The 23,152-nt window shown below is 46.0% G+C and overlaps 1 protein-coding gene across 5 annotated transcripts in view; it reads right to left on the bottom strand.

Moving 5' to 3' along the window:
- The window catches only part of C5_2H7orf57 (chromosome 5_2 C7orf57 homolog), a 240,495-nt gene that overhangs the window by 7,385 nt on the left and 209,958 nt on the right, over positions 1–23,152 (bottom strand). The window contains exons 7-8 of one of the 5 annotated variants that reach the window (XM_085607394.1): positions 22,809–22,945; positions 20,704–20,809 (exon numbers count right to left, since the gene is read on the bottom strand). In XM_085607394.1, the coding sequence (XP_085463520.1) occupies positions 20,704–20,809; positions 22,809–22,945 (243 nt within the window). Of the gene's footprint in view, positions 1–20,643; positions 20,810–22,797; positions 22,946–23,152 lie in introns of all 5 variants that reach the window. The other 4 variants (XM_085607396.1, XM_085607395.1, XM_085607397.1 and 1 more) reach the window with 4 other exon arrangements.

The raw sequence follows: 23,152 nt of genomic DNA, 5'->3' as shown, positions 1-23,152 counted from the left end.
CCCTGACAACCACCACTGACTCACTCCCTAGCCCAGAAATCTACCCTGACTCATTCCCCAGCCCAAAAAACTACCCCGACCCACCTAAGCCCACAAAACTAGCCCCGACCTGCCCCCAGCCCATAATATTAGCCCCGATCCGCCCCCAGCCCACAAAACTACCCCCAACCCACACCCAGCCCACAAAACTACTACCAACCAACCCCCAGCCCACAAAACAAGCCCTGACCCACACCCCCCAGCCCACAAAGTACCCGACCCACTCCCTTCCCAGATAACAAGCCCCGACTCAGCCCCAGCCCACAAAACTACCCCCGACCCTTCCCAAGCCCACAAAACAACCCCTGACCCACTCCCGTCAACAAGACAACCCTCGACCCACCCCCCCAGCCAACTAAACAAACCCCAACCCACCCCCTGCCAATAGAACTACCACAACCCCCAGCTTACTAAACTACAACAAAATAACCCACAACAACGACACAGCCCAGAACTACACCCAGCCCCACTTACCTCACTGCTTCATGCGAGGTCTTCCTGCTTCCGTCCGCAGCAGGCAGCAGCTAGACCGCACATTGCCTTAACCACGCATATGCGTGGTTAGGGCACACACGTGGTAAAGGCATGCGTTGTAGACCTTGCGGAGTCGCAACACTTGTGGTTTAGACCGCGGTGTTCGGACTGTTTCCCAATACAAATTCACACTGCACAACAGCTCACACCCCTACGCAGTCATTGGGAGCATGCGTTGCACTGGATAGATGGCGACCTGAATTGGTAGAGATCCTTACTAGGGGGCATACATGAGGGACATCTGCTTGGAGTGCTGTTATTACACGGCCGGGATATCCCAGATAACTTTCCACACTTGATCCGACTCAAGGGTAGGCTTTGGGACAGAATAGTAAAAAGCATAATCCGCTGTATGCCATACGATCCAGACTTGGACAGCTGGAATTTGTGTCCATTTGCTCAAATAGTTGACTTTATAGCAATTGATAAATGACAGTCAGGTAGATGCTTAATGCTGTTGGACCTCTATCCAGAGGATGCTTTATCACTTTGCAGGAGTCGATGGAATCATTTGGTATAGGAGGGGAGCAATTTATGCTGTAAGCAAAGATAGCTGCCATGGAGCGCAAACGATGGCCAACTTTCCCTGACGCTCCTAATTCTACACATACACTGGTGACTTTACTAACTATGGCTGGAGGACGCCGACTCATTACACATTGATACAGAGTGCTATACACATCTTTGCATAGAGGAGGCCTGACAGAAAGCCAGTGACGAACCAATAACCTCCAAAGACTGGTTAAAAGTTCATGTTGCAGTCCGTAAAGTATTGATCTGTGCAAAGTTTAAGCAGATCCAGTATAACATTGTACACATGGTATATATGTCCCCTAAGAGATTGCACTCCATATACCCAACTAGGGAGCAGCACTGTCTCCGAAGCAGTGCGATGGCAGCAGATTTTCTGTATATGTTGTGGCACTGGACTATTATTATACCTTTCTGGATGGATATCCTGTTCTGTATTAAACATGTCACTTGCTGGGGCATCCCCAGACAGATTCTCCAATGTCTTCAGGGACAGATCCCCAATAACACTAAAAAGACTCAGAGTAGGAGATACACGATCCTTTGGCTCAAAGTGGCCCATTGTGATCAACTGGATTAGCCCCAGACCCCAGAAGGTTGAGGTCTGGAAACAGGACCTACTCGAGTAAGCCGGCGCTGAAGATGCAAACATTAAAAAAAAAACGTGCTGAGATACGAAGGCTGCTGATGCCTTGCTGGCCTGGGGTGATATGGCACAAATATTACTAGAACCGCCCAGAAAGAATGGTGCTGCAGAGATTGTTGACATGGAGGGAGTGGGCAGATTGTTGTGTTACATCTCTAGTTATAATGTGGCCCATTACAATTAGACTTCTTGGAACGGAACTGTGACCAAAATACGTCGAAATCCTCGGTCGATATTTTTGTAATTGACTCTAAGCCAGGGGGGAGGGAGAAGGTGGGGTGGGTTGGGAGTTCTTCTATAATAAGTAGTTTTATTCTATTGTGTGCATAAAGGCCTGCAGGTCATAGCCAGTACGCTATCCGTGTCCAGAAGCGGGGAACGAAACATTATTCATATTCAATAACTAAATGTTTCCATTTATCGCACAGTAATTTTTTCGATAATATGGTTATAATGAATGCTGTACTAAATGCTGACCTGCAATTGAAAATGAATACTTAAAATAAATAAATAAAGCAACAAACGTGGGGCATTGACTCTTCCCTGCTCACACTGAACCAGGTTACAAGCCTAGACATGTTGACTTACATGTTCAAGCGTTCTCCTGACTAACCATGATGGAAATGTGTAGCGGTGGGGGGCGTGGGTTGGGGCTTCTTTCCGTTAATTGTTGTTGTAGTAAATGTAATAAGAATCATTTATCCTCTTCTACGTAATATACGCTGCTGGCCCTGTAGGTAGGCCAGCAAGCACATACTGCATTACTCCACTCATGTGACTATGAATGCACTATTATATTAACTCACACCGGGGAGGTTCTGGAGAGAGCATTATATCCCCAACTTCTACCTTACTGCTCCAATCTAAATATGTCAACACACACTATGTACGGGGGTAGAAAGAAGAAGCAAGAAATGAGGGACATCGATGGTGTTCGGACGAGAACCCTCACTCACTCTAGGATGACATGCTTCAGTATAGGAGCTCCTCCGCACACTGGGGCCGCAAGGAACCCAGTGTGGGCTACAACTCTCCCTTGGGTGAGGAGCACGGTCGTTCCACAGCACCTTAAGTACTACTTCCTATGTGAGCGAAGTGAGGGGCAGAGTGCAAAAAGTAGTGATTAAAACTATCTCATAGTGGGCGAAAAAACCTAATTCTGGTGCCCCCAGTGGATAGAGATAAAAAAGCGAAGTGAGATAGGGATATGGATGTTACCCTATCTTGTGGTCAATAGGTTTCTACCATATAAGACTGGAAGTTTGAAGGCATTCCTCAGGACCAAATGTATGTCAAATATAAAAATACTGGGCCATACAGTCAGCTCAAAAGCTGTTCTTGTGGTACCATCATCTTAAATGGTACCTCAATATATGGGCAAGGATCCACTCAACCGTCATCAGACTTTTCCAGCATGTAGAACTCTTACACGCTTCTATCCGCAGTCGTCCCTCCAACACGACTTCGGATAGAAACGTGTAAGAATTCTCATACAAAAATACTATGTGCAAATACTTTCCCTACGGCATCTAGTAAAACGAATTGGCAGTAGGTACCCGGAAGGTGTCTAGGCCCCTTTCTAAACGGAGGAATTAAAATACTACCCGACCAGGATTAGTTTGTCTTCCCCTGCTGATAGCAGTAACTGAAAGGGGGTGTAAGATATGTAGCCCACAACTGAGGCTCTTTTTTAATTACTGACATGGGAATTTTATCAGGACCTATTGCTCCAGACCCTCTCATTCTTTTAATGAGTCCTACAATCTCACACCTCAAAGGAGCATAGCTAGGTTCTGGCGATGTGGGTGTTACAGATTTGGCTGAATATAGATCTTCAAGATAAGATTTCCAGTCTTCTTCTTTTATGGGAATTGGGAGTGATTTTACCCTAGAAACAACGCTATCTGAGATTATTTCCCAATACCTTTTAGCATCATACCATGAGGCCACCTCTTTTAACTGGATCCAGTTGTAATCTTCTTCTTGCCTTAGGAGACGTTTTTTCCTTGATCTTTTCCTGTTCAGTAAATTAATTAATTTACTTCGATCAAGAGAGAAATTCTGGAATTGAGACCTCACTAATTTATTTCTCTATTTATAAGTATTTACCGGACCTGGGTGCAGTCTCCGCCGAGATGGTAAATGAAAAGCTTTACATGCAGAAACCCATGTATTTATACAGCGATCATGAGTGTAAAAATATACAGAATACTAATGGCCCAAATCAAAATTTAAATCCACAGACGCAGAACGAGGTGATAATGAGTCAACCGCAGCAGGTTGTAAATCAGCAGAGTCAGTTGCCACCTGCCCCTATACCAAATTTTATGAACAGAGCCAAGTACAGTGCGGACACCGGATTTCAAGGAGGAAGTGGTAAGAAAAATTCTGTAACTTCACAATTTCTTTTACAGAATAGTTATCTTGACGACAATGACCAATGACGGTGCCTGAGGTGGGGGAGGAAAAGGAGTGCGTACTTTGCGCATCCTTACCGGTAGATCCGTCAGGTCCATATATTGATGGTAGAGTAGAAGGAAAAGATATTACCTTTTTGTTGGGCACTGGTGCTACCCATTCTACTGTGAGAACAGCAGACATTCAAAACCAACCCCTCTCAGGATCCAAGTAGTTGGCGTTTCAAATAAACAGATTAGAACACCTATTACAAAACCAATGGAGGTGCGTATTGGCAATTTTAGTGAAATGCACATGTTTGTGGTATGTGACTCTAGTCCAGTAAACTTACTAGGAAGAGATCTATTGTGCAAAATGAATTGCACCATATTTTGCACACCGGACGGTGTTGCAATTCTGACCCCAGATGAAGACGGAGTCTACAAAATCATGTTAGCTAAAGAAGGCACAGAAGTAGACGAGATGTATTCCTTAATGACAAAAGACGATTTACCAGATGAATTAAAAACAACCGTAAATCCTGATGTGTGGGATTTTACAGGAAAGGTAGTAGGGTTAATGACAAATGTAGACCCAGTGTAGGTGACTGTAAAGGAAGGTGCAGTTTATCCAAACATTCGACAGTACAAAATGAGTCCTGAAGTCAAACCTGGTTTTGCAGTAGAAATTGATCGAATGATTAAACAAGGCATTTTGAAAGAGATAATGAGCAGTCACTGTAATTCACCTATAATTGGCATTAAGAAACCTAGAGGGAAATACAGGATAGTTCAAGATTTAAGAAAGATTAATAAGATTGTCGTGCCTTGTTGCCCTGTAGTGCCCAATCCAGCAGCAATTCTGTATCAGATACCATGGAAGGCAGGATGGTTTACTGTAATTGATCTATGCCAAGCCTTTTTCTCCATTCCATTACATCCAGACAGCCAGTATCTCTTTTCATTCAAGTTCGAGGATCGTATTTTAGTTTGGAATCGAGTTCCTCAAGGGTATACAGAAAGTCCTTCCATTTTCAATCAAATTTTAAAAAGGTGCTTAGAAACCCTAGTACTGCCCAGAAAGTCAGTTCTAGTCCAATACATTGATGACTTGTTGGTCGCATCAAAGACGAGAGACGACTGTGTTACTGATTCGATTACTTTGTTAAATCACTTGGCTGATGGTGGACATAAAGTGTCCCCGGAGAAACTGCAATATTGCAGGACAGGAGTCAGATATCTAGGACATCAAATAGAACGAGGAGTAAGGAAAGTGACCCCTGAAAGAATAAAGATAATAAAACAAATCCAGTTACCACAAACCCAGAGAGAGGTTAGAATGTTCCTCGGAGTGGTAGGATACTGTAGACAGTGGATTGTAGGGTTTTCTCTACTAGTCAAACCCTTACTAGGGAGGCATACCCTACTAGAAGACATTACAGTATAACAGTCGCCAAACTACTGTTGAGGGAATTGATTCCACAATTTGGTTTCCCAGTAACTTTAGAATCAGATAGAGGGTCTCATTTTAATAATGAAATAATTCGATTAATCTGTGAAGCATTTAGAATTTAACAAAAACTGCACTGTGCATATCGCCCAGAGGCTTCTGGAGTGGTTGAACAAATGAATGGCACAATAAAGGCAAGATTGGCAAAGGTGTGTGCATCCACAGCGCTGGAGCGGCCTGATGCTTTACCTCTTGTTCTGATGGGACTCATAAGTATTCCTGACAGAAATACAGGATTGAGTCCCCATGAAATTCTCATGGGAAGAGCAATGAGACAAGCATGTATACCAGGACACAAACTGTTGAATATATCTGATGATCTGGTATTAGACTGTTGCAAAGGATTGGCTGACTTAGTGCGTTCTGTCTCTCACCAGGTTGGAGAGGACGCAGTTGCCAGGCAGCCGATTCAAGCACATGATCTGAAGCCCGGTGACTGGGTGGTGGTGAAGAATCACACTCGAGAGTTGTGCCTAGCACCCAGGTGGGAAAAACCACATCAGGTTATATTGGTTACAACAACAGCAGTAAAATGTGCAGGTTTGCCTAACTACATTCATGCAAGCCATACTAAAAGAGTACCAGCACCTGACGAAGAGGGACCACAACTGACTCATGCAGTTGAGGCCGCTGATGGTTGTGCAGCTGAAGGATCTAGAATATCAGATCCTGAAGTAGCTGACCAAGAACAACAGAGCACAAGTCAGGATGACTGGATACCAGTGGTTAACATAGCCGAAGTGATTGTAAAGACAAGAAGCAGAACCAGGTTAGAGAGACAGGAAAATAGAGAGGACCAGATCGGTGTTGAAGAACAGGCTCAGGGAAGGGAAAATCAAACTGTTGGAGATCCTGATCAGGATCAGATAAGGAAAGAACAATATACTCAGACAGAGGTGAACGAAAACGTTCACGGATCTGAGGAGGGACAGATAGGTCTAGAAGAACACGTTCAGGCTGCAGAAAACCAAAGTGCAGTAAGACCTGAGCAGGACCAGTTAGGGGAGGAAGAGCAAGTTCAGGTGGAAGAAAAAGAGCAAATTGAAATAAAACCTGAACAGGGTCAGAAAAGGGAAGAAGAACATGTCCAGGCAGATGAGGCCACAGTTATAAGCCCTGGACAAGGACACACAGAGAGGAATTCTGAAGACGAAGATAATCAAATTGTGCCACAACTTAACGAAAATAAAAGAACACTCGAAGAAAGTGACAGTGCAGTACAAGCAAAAAGGGTCTGAAGAGGTGATAACTGGCCAGGTGGAGTTAAAAGGTTAAAATATCACTTCAGAACAATAAGTGAAGAACCTGAACAAGTAAACGAAGTCACTAGCTAGTCTGGGCAATCAAATAGTAGGCCCAAACGGAGAAGTCAAGGACTGAGGATATTAAATAATACGTGCGAAGGTCCTGAATGGACTTATGTGATTCTTGAAGAATTAAGATTTAAGTGAAGAAAGTGATGAAGAAATAACTGCAGAACAGATTGACGAAGAAGAAGTGAGACCCACTTGAAAATCCCAGAATTAAAAATCCCATAGGCAAATCAGAAACAAAGAAGAGAAATCTTCTTAGTCAAAAATGGCTAATAATAGGGTTGCTGGAAGACCAAAACAAAAGTGCATAAAGAAATGTTGTAGAATATGTATGTGTAGTATATTTTTAGTACTCATAATTTGGTTAATATTAACAGTAACCATCCGATAACTTCTTTCCTCCAACACCCTCTGTGCTTCCCTCCTCGAACGGATTCGATGGAGTGTGTCTCGGCGTCGATGGAGCCGGTCTCGGCGTCGAGGAAGGCTCCGAAGCCTGCTGGACCTTCCGAGGTCGAAACGGATCCCCAGACGGCGCCGGAAACTGCCAAGAAGGCGCCATCGGCATAAAGGGCATAAAGGGGGCCTGAGCATACTGCTGCGGCACCCCCAATGAAAAAGCCATCTGACCCACGGGACCAGTTGGTGCTCCGGATGGGTAGGCCGCCCTATTAAAAATGCCATACATAGCATTTAAGAAACTGGTCGAATCTGTACCTGGGGCCGGGAACTGAGGCAAAGGCCCTGCATCCTCTTTTGGGGCCACCGGCGCCGGCTCCGCAGCATCCTCCATCGGAGCCTCAGATTCTTCAAGAACTGGTACAGACTCTTCCTGCTCCTCCTCATGCATAGAAGCATCCGACTCCACACGAACCGGGGTCGACTTCTTAGACGGAGCCGATGACCTCGCCGGGGACTGAGCCGGAGTCTGCTTCGAAGGAGAGCCTCCCGGTGACCTCGGAGGCGAAGGAGAAGGAGACAAGCCTTTGCACCGACGTCGATGGACCGAAGCCGACCTCGACTTCGATTTCTTGGACTTCGAGGATCGACGTCTAGAAGAATGTTTACTCTTCTTACGGTGCTTCCTCGACCTCGACGACTTCGAAGTCGACGACTCCCTCTTCGATCTCTCCTTCTTCCTCCCTCTCTTCTCCTCACCGATCTTCTTCATGAAGAGCTTGGTCTTCCTTTCCTTGAGTGCCTTCGGGTTCATGCTTCTACAGCATCCGCACTCCTCCGTATCATGTTCCGAGGAGAGGCACCATAAACAATTCTGGTGTGGATCCGTTATAGACATTAAGCCTCCACACTCCCTACAGGGCTTAAATCCCGACTTCTTAGTTGAAGACATCGTCGAATTAACAAAGAAACACGACAAACTACAAAGTAGCACTGGAGAAAAACCGTTGCGCGTCGAAGGCGCGGAAAAAAGGGAACTGACGTCACCACGCCGACGTGGGCCTCTTATGGCTCCGGTGACGTCGATCGGAGTCGCGAGCGGAGCCGATGTATGATGACGTCGCCCACGTCGACGTGGAATGCTGGGGAAGAAAAGTTCCGTGGAATGCTGGCGCAGGGGATATTCACAAGGTGAGGAATCCACTGGCAGATGTATCCATCAGAACAAAAGTGCATAAAGAAATGTTGTAGAATATGTATGTGTAGTATATTTTTAGTACTCATAATTTGGTTAATATTAACAGTAACCATCCCTTATTTGATGGTGACAGAAAAGAAAAATAATACAAACGCTAATGAAAAGGTAGCTAACATTAAAGGAGATAGAGTAGCATTAGGAGCACCAGATGAATTAGATTTCCACCACACTGTCACAAAATGACACTGCTTTAAATGTATTTACAAAGTTATTAGAGCAATATGTAGACACTATGGAAGTTAGTGATTGTTATGTGTGTATGAAATTACCAGCATCAGTAGCAGAAGGCGTAACATATCACCATTTACATATGGTATTTCATGTAGTATTTTGTCGAGTTTATTTTATAGAACAAGAAAATAACAGTATTATTATTCTAACGAGTACGAACCCAGTTCTTAGCACTAATGCACGCTTTATGGGTGGATATTTCCTAACAATGAAAACAATAGATATAGCTGAAGCGCACAAGCACAACTTAACATGTACATTACACGAAGAAGAAAATATATTTTTGAATTTAGTGGAGCAAAGGAGACAGGATTTCCAAAGAAAGGCTTCTGAAAGGAAACCTCAGATTCCTCAATGAGCTGAGAAAGAGGAGATTTATACAGCTGGCAAGACTCATGCTGCGATGTCCCTGGATTTTGAAAAGAAAGGGAAGATCTGCCTCCATAGGTTAAAGACTGACTATAACAATGCATTTATTGGTCCCGGAGAATGTGAACATAATTTCTTAGTTATCGGGGAATGGGGACTAAAAGGTGGAACAGACCCAGTATTTCCTGGAGTTTATTACGTGTGTGGGAATAAAGCCTATTTTAGGCTGCCTGCACATTGTTACGGGAGTTGCTATTTTGGAATACTATTCCCAAAAGTGTACCATGTGAAAAGATTCACTGGAAACAATGAAGACACAAAGGAACTAACACGTAACAAGAGAGCTAGTTTTTCAGAAATAGTAGGTGATATATTTAGTGCATTGATACCTTCAGTGGGAGTAATTCTGAATTCACTGAAAATTTGTCAGTTATCTACAGTAGTTGATTGTCTATCGACTGATACTGTTGGGGATTTCTTGATGATCAATACACAAATGGTTACAATTAGATCAATGGTTTTACAAAATAGACTTGCTCTTGATATAGAATTGGCAAAAGAGGGCGGCGTCTGTAAAATGCTGAAAACGCAACATTGTTGCACTTATATTCCTGATAAAAGTGTTGAAATTGGAGGATACATTAAAAATATTACGAAATTGGAGGAAGATCTGAAACCACTGGAAGTTGAGAGTGTATGGAAGACATTAACAAATAGTATTACTACCATGGTTTACTAATATAGGTAAGAGTATTATAGGTGAAATAATACTATCAATACTTGGAATAACAATATTAGTTTTAGCAATAATGATATGGCGCAAATTCTGTAAGAAAAGAAAGAGATATGAAGTGAATGAAAGGGGAAAGAAAAGGAAGTATGATGAAATTCAGTTGGAAGAAATGAAGGGAGATTTATACAAAAAGATGAAGAATTTACAATACAATAATGAAGAAGGAGATGAAAAGACAGAAAAGGCAGTTGAAACGTACTAAAGTTGGAATCTGATTTGGTGATAGGTAAATTAGTGATGGCACAAATTACATCAGGGAGGGGATTGATGGAGCAAGGACTCGTATAAATGAGACTTGCTCGGAAGCAATCCTCTCAAATAACTCGTAACACTGTATTAATCATGTTTGTAAAGATTAATATGCACCACATTCCATATAATTAGCTTAGAGGAAGCTTGCGTATGTGTCTTACTAACAAGTAACCAGAGTGAAACTTAAAATGACTGTTAACGCAGGAATTTGCACTGTGCATGCGTCAACTGCATCTACGCAGGATGACGGACTAAAGCTTGGAGGGAATTTTCTGCTTCTGCACACAAAAATGGCGGCATGAAAGCTCACATGCTAAGCATCTGGCTCGTTGAAACTAAAATATGCTATTTACTAAATGCTAATGCAGGGAGACTTATTATAAGTTAATGGGATTAGAGTAGACATAGGTGGTATACAGTGAAATCATTTTATTTTGATTTTAACATGTTTCTTTTTGACCTCTCTATTAGTTCATATTAGGGCCTCTGAGCGATGCTAAAGTATATACGTCACGTGACTCCTCACACAGGCGCAGTGACAACCAGCCAGAAGCCATGAGGGTGTGCTGGATCCAGTCCAAGGCCGCGTTCGCAACATGTCCTGGGAAAGTGATGGACATCCTGCAGGATGAATAAGACAACTGTTCTATGTATTCTTTTTATTGATAAAGATGTGAGATGCGGGTGGGAAATACAGCTTGGGAAAATAAATTAAGGGGCGGGACCACTGAACAATGAACTAGAAAATTGTTAAAACTTAGCATGGTGTGATGATCATCCCCCCTTTCCTGCCCAATCAGAATTAGGAGTTTCATAAATTTGAAACATTTAGGGGTGGTACTTGCCATTAGAAAAGAATAATTGAGGTCGTTTAGTTAGTTAGTCCGATGATGCGGATGTGGATGCTGAGGCTGTTCGTATTGTTGAGATGCTGAGAGACCGGGATGCTGTCCGAGAGCTGATCCAATACTGAAGAAGAATTGAATTGCAGAACTTAGAGCCAAAATCTTATTACTTAAAAGAAGAATTGAGGAGGGAAATAAGGCAAAGAATTAGAAGAAGATCGTGGATGAATCTAGGAGGAAGATAGTGTCAGAGAGGGGTGCGACGCAGGCGTCGGATCTAGAAGAGGTCATCTATCCTGTCCCTGAAACCTGTCCTGAAACCTTTGTCACCTGAGCTGTCTCAGGGGACCCTTCCAACTTCTTGGCCAAAGGGTTGGTTTCCACACCATTCTAGGTAATTATAATTCTGTGTAGTAGGTCATTGTACTGCTCTCTTTGTTTTTTCCTCTCCAAGTACTGTCATTCTGATAATATTGTTTAGATGATTTTACTGACATATTTGATGGATTGATTTTCGGTCCTTGGTGGAAACGGTGTACGAATTGTATTTTGCTTTGGCTCACATGAATTTAACTAGATAAACATTTAAACTCTTCCAGAGTCGGTGGTTATTTAAAATATTCAAATTTACGTCATTTCACCTAATACTAGCTTAACTAAAAGGTCTATTGACCAGAGGAAAGTACATTTTGATTCAGAAGGAGTAGTTTCTTTTCTGTAACTCCAGTTCTGTAGTAGGGGTATCTCTGTTATAGTCATAATCTAGTGAATAGTCCCGCCCATGTGCGCGGACCCCGGAGCAATAAAAAATAATCTCTAAAAGGTGACAAATCATGCAGACCTGCATACACCTTTAAGAGAGAATTTAATTTAAAGACAGATAATGCAGCCTATACCCACAGGCTACACTGTCCAGTACTTCAACTAGAATTCCACCAAAATCCACAAACAGCACTGCCTGTCCAGTTTTTCTCCCCATAGGAAAAAACCCTGCCTCTACCAGCAAAAGCCACTGGAATGATAGAGAGGAAGGAGTGGACAGACAAGCCCCATAGGCTGCCATTATGTGGCTTGGAACAGGATACTGTGCCTTTAAGAAAACTTTCCAGTTTTCCAGAACTTTCCCCAGTATCCCAGAATGCCCAGCAGGTCCCATTTACTTTCAGTTCTTTTTGAAGGCGTAGCACGCCAGACCTGTAGCATTCTCCATATGAATAAGTATCTCTCCACCGGGGAGGAGGGCGGGCGCTTATGACTATAACAGAGATACCCCTACTACAGAACTGGAGTTACAGAAAAGAAACTACTCCTTCTGTAGTAGGGGATCTCTGTGTATAGTCATAATCTAGTGAATAGAATGGCAAGCCCATCCCCACACAACAAAAGCGGTGGAGAACACATAAGACACAACCACTACTGTGCGAACAAATTTCGCAGCGAAGCCTGCCCAACCTGAGCATCTGCCCTGGCATCCGAGTCCAGACAGTAATGCGCAGCAAAGGTATGGACCGACTTCCAAGTGGCCGCCTTACAGATTTCCGCAATCGGAACATTACGCAGCAAAGCCGTCGTGGCAGCTTTGCCCCTGGTGGAATGAGCCTTAGGTTTACCCCCTAAGGTCTTATTAGCCTTTTGATAACACAACTGTATGCAGGACACAATCCACCGAGAGATGGACTGCTTAGAGGTCGCAAGACCAGTCCTGACTGAGCCATAATTAACAAACAATTGGTCAGACCTACGAATATCCTTGGTCTTATCCAGATAAAATTTCAACACCCTTCGGACATCCAGGGAATGGAGAGCCCTTTCCGCTGGTGAAGAGGGATTCTGAAAGAACGTAGGTAAAGTTATGGTCTGATTGACATGAAAGTCAGAGATAACCTTAGGAAGGAACTTAGGGTGAGTACGCATCACAACCTTAGCAGCATGAAACACAGTATAAGGTTCTTGACAACATAATGCCTGAAGTTCACTCACCCTGCGGGCCGATGTAATGGCCACTAGGAACGCCGCCTTCCAGGATAGGTGCTGCAATGAAGCCTTGTGAATAGGTTCAAAAGGCTCTCTCATCAGTCTGGACAGCACCACATTCAAGTCCCAAGAAGGCGAGGGAAGTCTGACAGGAGGGAACACCTTCTTCAAGCCTTCCAAAAAATCCTTGACCACAGGAATCTGAAAGAAGGACGTCTGTGAAGGGCACTTCCTGTAAGCAGTCAAAGCAGCCAGATGAACCTTAATGGAATGGAAATTAAGGCCAGACTGCGCCAGATGCAAAAGGTATGGAAGGATGACATCTTCCTTACATGTTGTCGGATCAAAGTTCTTGGACTTACACCAGATACAGAACCTCTTCCACTTGTAAGCATAGGATGTCCTAGTGGAAGGTCGCTTAGACTCCTTCAGAATGTCCATACAATCGTCTGGTAGATTCAGATGACCGTATTGCACTATTTCAGGAGCCATGCCGCCAAACTCAAAGACGAGAGGTTGGGGTGCACCATCCGCCCCCCGAACTTCGTGAGAAGGTCCGGCCTGCACGGCAACCGCATGTGAGGAAGGAGAGACCGGTGAAGAAGGTCCGTGAACCACCACTGCCTGGGCCACTCCGGGGCGATCAGGATCATCCGCGCCCTGGACTGGGACAGCTTGATGAGCACCGCCGGAATCAGGGGAATGGGTGGAAAAGCGTACAGAAAGCTGTTCGACCAATCGATCCATAGCGCATTCCCCAGCGTCCCCCGCTGGTAGTACCTGGATGCGAAGTCTCGGCATTTGCTGTTTTCGGCGGTGGCGAACAGATCTACGTCTGGAGTCCCCCACCTTGCGAAGACTTCTCCTAGTACTTCGTCGTTTATGACCCATTCGTGGTTTTCCTGAATCAGCCTGCTCAAGGCGTCTGCCTGAGCATTCTGCACCCCTGGCAGATGTGTGGCCGTGATCGTCAATCCTCGGGCCAGCAGCCAGCGCCAGATCGCCTGCGCCTCCTGCGACAGAGTGCGCGATCTCGACCCCCCCTGCTTGTTGAGGTAATACATCGTGGTTGTATTGTCCGTCTGTATCAGCAGCGAGTTGGTCTGGAAGGACGGAAGGAAAGCCTTCAGTGCCAGGAAGACAGCTCTGAGTTCCAGGAAATTGATGTGGTACGTCGATTCCAAAGGAGACCACTTCCCCTGAATCTGCAGGTCCCCGGAATGCGCACCCCAGCCCTGGAGAGAAGCATCCGTCACCACATTCGTCGTGGGAATGTCCTTGTGGAAGGGAACCCCCTTGAGGAGGTTTTCCGCCGAACACCACCACTTCAGAGACTGGCGAGCATGTAGAGACAGTCTGATCTTGTCGTCCCAAGAGCCTGTCTTCTGATCCCACTGATCCTCCAAGCACTCCTGCAGTGGTCGCATCTGTAGACGTGCGTGCGGAGTGAGGAAGATACAGGAGGCCATCGATCCCAGCAGAGACGACACCTTCCTCACAGTCGTCGATGAAGCAGTCCTGAGGTCCTGAGCCTTCCGAAGGAGTGATAACCGTCTCTCCTCCGAAGGAGACACGCTTGCTGACCGCGTATCTATGGAGGCCCCCAGGTACTGTATGCACTGTACCGGAGATGGGACCGATTTGGACATGTTGACGTGTAACCCCAGCTTGTTCAAGAGCTCGCACGTCCAACGGAAGTGTTCTTGCGCTTCCTCGAAGGATGACGCCTTGATCAGCCAATCGTCCAGATACGGGTAGACAAACACCTTGTTCCTCCGCAGGTGTGCCGCCACCACCGCCATGCACTTCGAAAAAGTCCTGGGAGCAGACTTTAGCCCGAATGGCAGTACTGTGTATTGATAGTGATTGGCGCCGACTGGGAATCGCAGGAACTTCCTGTGCTTCTGTGCTATGGGCACATGGAAGTACGCATCCTGTAGATCTATGGCACAGAGCCAGTCCCCCCGTTGCAGCTGAGGGTAAATCTGGTGCAACGATAGCATGCGGAACTTTTCTCTGCGAATCCACTTGTTTGCTTGTCGCAAATCCAGAATGGGCCTGAACTCGTTCTTGTCCTTCTTGCGAACGAGGAAGAACCGAGAGTACAGACCTCTTCCCCTTTGAGACAAAGGTACTTCTTCTACCGCCTTTTTTCTCAACAAGATGTCTGCCTCCGCCTGGAGCTCCCTCAGCTGGAAGCGAGAGCTGACCGGCGGAATCGCTGGAGGCGGGCTGATGAACCGAAGACTGTATCCATTGCAAACAATATTCAGCACCCACTTGTCCTGAGTAATTTTTCTCCACTCTGCCGGAAAAAATCGAATGCTTCCCCCCACTGGAGTGGGTAACGGTTGAGGGGGAAGTAACAGCTCAGGGCCGAGACCCGGCCGGGCCCTTGTTTGTGGTAGTAGCCTGCTGGCCACCTCTGCCCCTCTGGCGCTTCTGGAAGGGCTTGCGGAACTGCTGCTGTTGTGGCTGCTGCTGTCCCGAGCCCTGCCCACGCCCTCGGCCCGACGACCCGAACCTCCTCTGGAACGGTCGTTTCTTTTTCTCGGCCTTCTCCAACCCGACGGCCGTCAGGGTTTCCGCTTCAGCCTTCATGCGGGCCATTTCATCATCCGCATGCTTCCCGAACAGGGTCTCCCCCGAGAAGGGCAAGTTGGCCACTCTCTGCTGCGCCTCCGGCTTAAGGGACGTCAGGCGCAACCAGGAATGCCGCCGCTGGTGGACGCCATGACAGTAGGCGTGGGCGGCCAATAGCGATATATCCGCTGCTGCGCTGATCGTTTGGTTAGAAACCAGCATGCCTTCGCGCACCGTCTCCAAGAAGTCCTCCTTCTTGTCTCGTGGCAGGAGGTCCGCATATTGCTGCAGGGAGTCCCACAGGGCCCAGTCGTAACGGCCCAACAACGCCCCTGCACTCGCCGCCTTCATCGTGGTGGCAGCGGTACCACACACCTTCCTGCCCGCAGAGTCCAGCCAGCGGCTTTCCTTGTCCGGTGGCACCGTGGAGGCCGGGGCGGTCGCATGTTGTTTTCTCGCCGCCGTCACGATAACCGAATCCGGTTTCGGGTCCCCTCTCAAGAATGACGGATCCGACTCCGGGGCCCTATATTTCTTCATGAGCCTGGACGGAGCGGCCTTCGCTGTTGCGGGAGTGAGGAACAGTTCCAAAGCTGGTTCCACCAGTCCAGGCACGAGAGGCAGGAGGGGGCGAGACAAGTGTCTTTTATGAAGCGTCTCAAATATCACGGACGTCGTGGGTGTTGGAACCGTCACCGTGATATTCAGCTTCGCAGCCCCTCGCAACAGCACCTCCTGGAACGAGACCAAGTCGTCCACCGGCGACACCCTAGTCCCCGGGGAGTCCGACAGCGTCGGGGAAAGGTCCCTGTCCGAGGAGCGCGACCTGGACCTATACCTTCTGCGGCGTCGTCTAGAGTCTGACGAGGATCGCCCTCGGCTCCGCGATCGTCGCCTCCTGTGAGAGCGGGAGCGCGACCTCTTCGGCTTAGGCCTGTCCGCCGGTCTCGCTGGTCCAGGCGACCGTGGGCGTCGTGGCTTCGGGGTCCCTTGCGGCGGAGTCGGGTACCGTGGAAGGGAAACCGACCTCGGGGGGGACCGGCGGCGGCACCGCAGGAGTGCTTGGCAGCAACAGAGGCCGGGGTGGCGGAGACAGAGTCCGCGGCCGCGGAGGAGGCGGTGGAGGAAGTGGAGACGGTGGTGGAGGAGGTGGCGGTGGTGGTGGTGGTGGTGGTGGAGGAGGCGGTGGCAGAGGTGGGAGAGGAGGAGGCGACGAAGACCTCCGAGGCGGGGTATACACCACTGAGTACACCGATCCCGGCGACTCTCTCTTCCTCGACCTCGACCTTGACGTCGACCTGTGCCTCGACGGCGATCTTCTCGGCGTCGATCTCCTCCTCGGCGTCGACTTATGCCTCGACGGCGACCTCCGCCTCGACGGCGACCTCCGCCTCGACGGCGACCTCCGCCTCGACGGCGACCTTCGCCTCGACTGCGACCCTCGCCTCGACGGCGATCTCCGCCTCGACGGCGATCTCCGCCTCGACGGCGATCTCCGCCTCGACGGCGACCTTCGCCTCGACGGCGATCTTCGCCTCGACGGCGATCTTCGCCTCGACGGCGATCTTCGCCTCGACGGCGATCTTCGCTTTCTCGACGTCGATCTCCTTCTCTTCATCGACGGCGAGCTGCGATCCCTCGACGCCGAACGCCGACGCCGGGTCTTCTCTCGACGTCGACCGCTGGACGCAGTCGAAGACGGCGTCGTCGCCGACGACGCCGATGTAGTCGACGGCGGCCTATTCAGGTCCCTCGACGGCGATCGTCGACGCCGCTTCTCCCCAGAGCCCTGGGGAGACGGCGAACAGACGGTGGTCATCCTCCTCGACGTCGCCGTCGACGCCCTCGACGTCGACGGGGAGCGGGAGCGCTTACTGGTCTTCCTGCCCCTGGGGAGCCCCCCAGAGGCCTCAGCATGGGCCAAATCAGCCCCTCCAGACCCACCTGGTGCCTTCAGTCTTCGCTCCTCCAGAGCTTGAAGCCTGCTCTTCATCCTGTCCCTCAGGGTTCTTGCTGAAAACGAGTGGCAGATGGTACAGCTTTCAGGCACGTGGGACTGGGGAAGGCAAGCTATGCACACCTCGTGTGGGTCAGTTTTAGCCTTCTTTCGACCACATTCCGGGCACTTGTCGAACAAGCCAGGCATGTTGACAGTACCAGCTACTAAACACAAGAAAAAGTGACAAAAATTGCCAAAATCTCAATGAAAAACCTTGAAAAAGGTAGAGCTCAATGCTCCAGGGTCCTGCTAACAGGAGCCGGAAAAAAGAACTGAAAGTAAATGGGACCTGCTGGGCATTCTGGGATACTGGGGAAAGTTCTGGAAAACTGGAAAGTTTTCTTAAAGGCACAGTATCCTGTTCCAAGCCACATAATGGCAGCCTATGGGGCTTGTCTGTCCACTCCTTCCTCTCTATCATTCCAGTGGCTTTTGCTGGTAGAGGCAGGGTTTTTTCCTATGGGGAGAAAAACTGGACAGGCAGTGCTGTTTGTGGATTTTGGTGGAATTCTAGTTGAAGTACTGGACAGTGTAGCCTGTGGGTATAGGCTGCATTATCTGTCTTTAAATTAAATTCTCTCTTAAAGGTGTATGCAGGTCTGCATGATTTGTCACCTTTTAGAGATTATTTTTTATTGCTCCGGGGTCCGCGCACATGGGCGGGACTATTCACTAGATTATGACTATACACAGAGATCCCCTACTACAGAAACAATATTATTATAAAATGTTAAAGTAAATTATACTTAAAAGCAAATCACACAAATTGACCCCAGCGGTATTTTACCAGCTTATTGTGAATACGTGTTTATGGGCCCAGGTGAGTATGTAGTTTGTGAGTATCTCTAGTTGGTAACCCGCTGGATCACAAGCAGGATCAGTAGGGTTAGATGGAAGTCCGCAACACGCTCCTGCAGCTGAAGCAGCATTGGGAAATCCAAATGATGCTGTGAGTAATGGTGAAAGGCAGGGAGGAATCCGAGATTCATACATGGCTTATATTGGGAACTAGCACACAAGAAGCAAATAAACATGGCCCTATGGCATGCGGGAGACAGGGACTGAGACCAAAGGCGGTGAAGAGTAGAGCGGAGACCAAGGGGTATGGCAAGTCAATTCATAGTCTGCCACCTGGTTCATTTAAGAGAGTGGGGAATCTAGAAAAAGAGGATAGGATAGGATATAGTTTTATAGAGCGCTAGAATGCCGAAGCGTCTTGGGATCGCAACGGCTATAACTAATCCTTAGAGAGGTGGAAACAGCCATGTTTTTAACGCTTTCCTAAAAAGAAGCCTACTCAACATTAATCTCATAGAGATAGGCAGCTGGTTCCACAGTTTGGCTGCACAATGTGACAGGCTCCTACCTCCCCATCTGGCTTTGCGAATTTTAGAGCTACAGATGAAACCTGCGTCAGTGGATCTGAGGTTTCTGGTGGGGATATACCAAGAAAAGAAATTCCGGAAATCAGCAGCCCCTCCGCCAAATAATGCCTTATGGACCAGGCATAGGGCCTTGAACTCCGTCCTTTGCTGAGTCGGGAGCCAATGTAATGACCTAATAGCATTAGAGGTGGAGTGCCCCCCAGGGATGTTTAACAATAGCCGGGCAGCGGTGTTTTGTATTGATTGTAATTTTAACCTCTGGGCTTTATCAATGCCTATAAAAAGCGTATTGCAATAATCTAGCTACGAGAGGATAACGGCAACTACTAATGATTTCCTTAAATCTTGGGGGATGAACGGAAAGATCTTCCAAGGAGCTTCAGCACGAAGAAAGAGGAAGAAGTTACACTATTAATCTGGCCCGCAAAATTAAACTGGTCATCAAGAATAGCCCTGAGGTTGGATGGAATCGCACATTGACCTGCCTCTATCGGCCACCATGTTGGATTCCATAGGGATGGACCATTGCCAAACTCCATCACCTCAATCTTATCCGTATTAATCTGGAAAGATAAAGGGGTAAGAGATAACAATAGTAGCTGCCAATGGAAGCAAGGAAGTTACAAGGGGTGGAATCTAAGGAAGGTTTTTTACGTAATCACAAATTTTGAAGCATTAGGAAGTAGTTGGCTGGCCAAGGAAGTCAACTAAAAGCAGGTCTGCCTTAAGCAGTGTTGGAGAACCAGCCAGGAAAGAGGGCCTGAAACTTTGGGGTTCACAGATTATTGACTTTCAACAGTCCTTTAAAAGTGCACTCTGAACAGTCCATGAGCTAAAGCAATGTGTGTTACTGGTACACAGGGCCTCACAACAGGTGAAAGTTAATACCAGTCCAGGTAGAAACTCGGCAGCCCGCGCAACGTGGGAATATCACACTTTGCTCCTCCACAAACTTTGCAAGGTAAAAGCTGATGGAATCCATGAAGGGAAAATACAGCAAATTCAGAGTTTTGCACCTTTAAATACTGTAAAACATTTGGTATTACCTGTTATCTCCCATTTTGAGGAGCATTCGGTTAATATAGCACATATAGTATTTCCACTCTTCTTGTAATGGCCCATTACATTTACATTAATCCTTCAATTCTTGTGCACTTTTGTATTAATACTCGATTTTGCAAATACACTACACCAACTATAGGGATTAAAATTTCAGTTAAAATTCCAAAAGTCTCAAGATCTCAGAACATACGCTATAACATTTCTTGGTATTGTTACAACAATTTTCAGCTAACAAAAAAGATTTTGAGGGGGGTTGAGGAGGAGGGATGAGTTCCACTACAAATCATATATGATACCAGTAGCTAGTTTGATGAGAAATATTAGCTTTTCAGAACTTGAGGGCATTTTTCTGGTTAACACATGGTTGACCTAAATGGTAAATTAGTGATTAACATGATATATTTACTAATATAGTGTTAGTAAAGGATGGCACTTTCTAGGGTTACGGATGGATGCTTAATTAATCCTTATTTTGCCTCCAAAACAGCAACCACCCCAGTATGGGTAGGAGTGGGAAAGCATACATGCTGAATGAGAGGTGTGACATATCAGGATGGGCACCTGCTCCAGATCAAAATTGGGACCTTTGTTTATCCTTTATTCTTGAATTTGATTTTCGTTTTTGGGAGGCTGTGCATGCAGTTATCTGCTTCGGTGCTTTACTCTTCTTGTACTCACTTAATGCAGGATCTGTAAGAAATACAAAAAAGACCAGAATAAAACATTAATTTCCAGAAACCTGTTCAACTAACATTAAAACAAAATAAGAGCAAATCAAATACCCACATTATGGACAATGCATGTTGGTTTCGGTCTCCTAACTGAAAACACAAGCTTCAATAACTGTTAGTTTATGTTGTTGATGGGCACCAATACTTATATGCAGTAACAATGTAAACTGGTCATCATTAGTTTACTTAGTAAATCTTAAAAGGAACATATGCATAAATCAATTGAAATCACCAAGTCTAATTTTACCTCTGTTCTGTGTTTTTAGGGTAAAATGAGAGCTATAAAATAGGAAACCAAAGCTAATAGATTTGATGGCATGAAACACTACTAAAGAGATCAGTAATTAAACTCACCTGAGAAGTTGTAATCAGAAATCTGTGGAATTACAAGTTATTTATCATAGTGGCTGTTGTTCTAGTAGCCCCTAGACAGCTCCCTACATACTAAATGGATGTGCCAAGCAGCTGGGTGAGGCATGGGAAGACAGCTTGCACAGAAAGAAATTAGTTACTCAACTGTAACTCCAGTTACTAGAACAACAACCTCTAGCCCTAAGGAATTCTAGTGTTGCCTTTTAGTTGCAGAGGGATTGACCTTCCTTTTGGAACCAGTCTCTGGTCTGGAACGAGTTGTAATCCAGCAGTTGCAGGGTGGCTACCACATGTGCAGAACTTAGCTCCTTTTCTTTGTGGAGTCCTAGCATTGTAGACACAGGTCTCTTTGTCCTTGGCGCATTCAAAGCAGATCTAAGGGTCTGGTGTCAACGGTACCCCCTTACATTCTAAAGATAGGGGCATTAGGGGTGTGAAGGCGAGTAGCCAATAAGTTACTGGCTAATCCGCCTCTTAGGTGAGCTAATCCGAAGGTGTGGGTCACCTTTATTACCCAGAACCCTCTAACTTGAGGCTTTTAAAGATGGCAGGACCCATCTTAAGTTGTACAGACCAGGGTGCCCACCCTAGAGGAATATCAGCCACCTTTGTGTAAGCACTCCGGAGACTTAATCCTCTTACAGGTACTGTGGACCCTTTGTGTGACCAGATAAGGATGCTTTCCACATGCATATCAAATTTACCAATCTAAAGAGAATTTCAGTTTAAACAATATTTTGCCAGCCAAAGACGGACGAGCAGTCAAAAAGTTTAAAAGCAATCTAATGCCTGAAAGATGACATTGTTTTATCTAATTTGGAACTTATGAGCAAGATGCTTTGAGGGTAGTAATGAAGCATCAAGGGATGGCTTTCAGTGCAAGAATACACTAAGGGTTAACAGAGGGCAATACAACTAACCATCAAATAAAAATACAACCAAAAGAATGAATTTTAGTGCTGTGACAGGTTTGATGTGTCTGACAGGAAATCAAAATAGTCAATAACATTTACTTTATTGGGTATTAAAAAAGAAACATTCTCCAGCAAGTACTGTGCTCCAGATTTTTCACTTTAGAATAACTCTCAGGTACAAAGGCTGAGAATTATTCTAAGGCTATGACTCCAAGTAGGATGCCATTCCTGGATAACCACTGTTAAAAGTAAATAACTATTTCTTCCAGGTAATCATTTACACCCTTTCCCCTGCTGCCCACCCTCAGTGTTTTCACTAATGAATAAAAACAGACGGGAGATGTGAAACTGCAAATGTTCACTGGGAAATGCTGTTGACCAATAATTCAAAGCACTATCCTACACTATCATAGACAGTGCTTCTTTACTATCACAAATTACTGTGGATTATTATATTTTTGATCATTGAAACTCTTCTGAAACAGATATGTTGCTAAAGGGAAAAGTACATACATACATTTGCTCATTCGTTGCTTCTGGAGTCAAAAGAACTCTGGTTAAATGCCACATGTAGCATTACAGTGCCCAGAAGATGGTGGGGTGCATTTCCTTTCTACTGGAAATAAGTTGGACACAAAGTTAATGGAGTTTTATTCTTAGCATGTCATGTACCTTTAAGCTTTTCAGTATTGCCGGACTTCTGCTGAGCTTTTTTGTCCCTATCATTGCGCTGTTGGATCCAATCATCTCCATAACCATTGCTTAACAACTTGCTAAAGTTCACTGGATCACTGTTTCGTGACGTACGCCTGAATGAAGAAAACAATGGAAATATAAATGAAAGCATTTTTGACAGCGAGCAACCTTGCTGCAACTTTTTCATAATGGTAATATATGAAGTACTGTTGTCTAATTTTACAATCTGTCAGCCGCCAATCGTATTTCATTGGTATCTCAACGCTACACACACATAGGCTACCTGATAAAATGGTGCTCCAGCATTGTGATACTTGTTC

This window comes from Triturus cristatus, chromosome 5_2, assembly GCF_964204655.1.
Source record: "Triturus cristatus chromosome 5_2, aTriCri1.1, whole genome shotgun sequence".
Lineage (NCBI taxonomy): Eukaryota > Metazoa > Chordata > Amphibia > Caudata > Salamandridae > Triturus > Triturus cristatus.
Note: the sequence above shows the minus strand (reverse complement) of the source record. Positions and strands in the feature narration are given on the sequence as shown.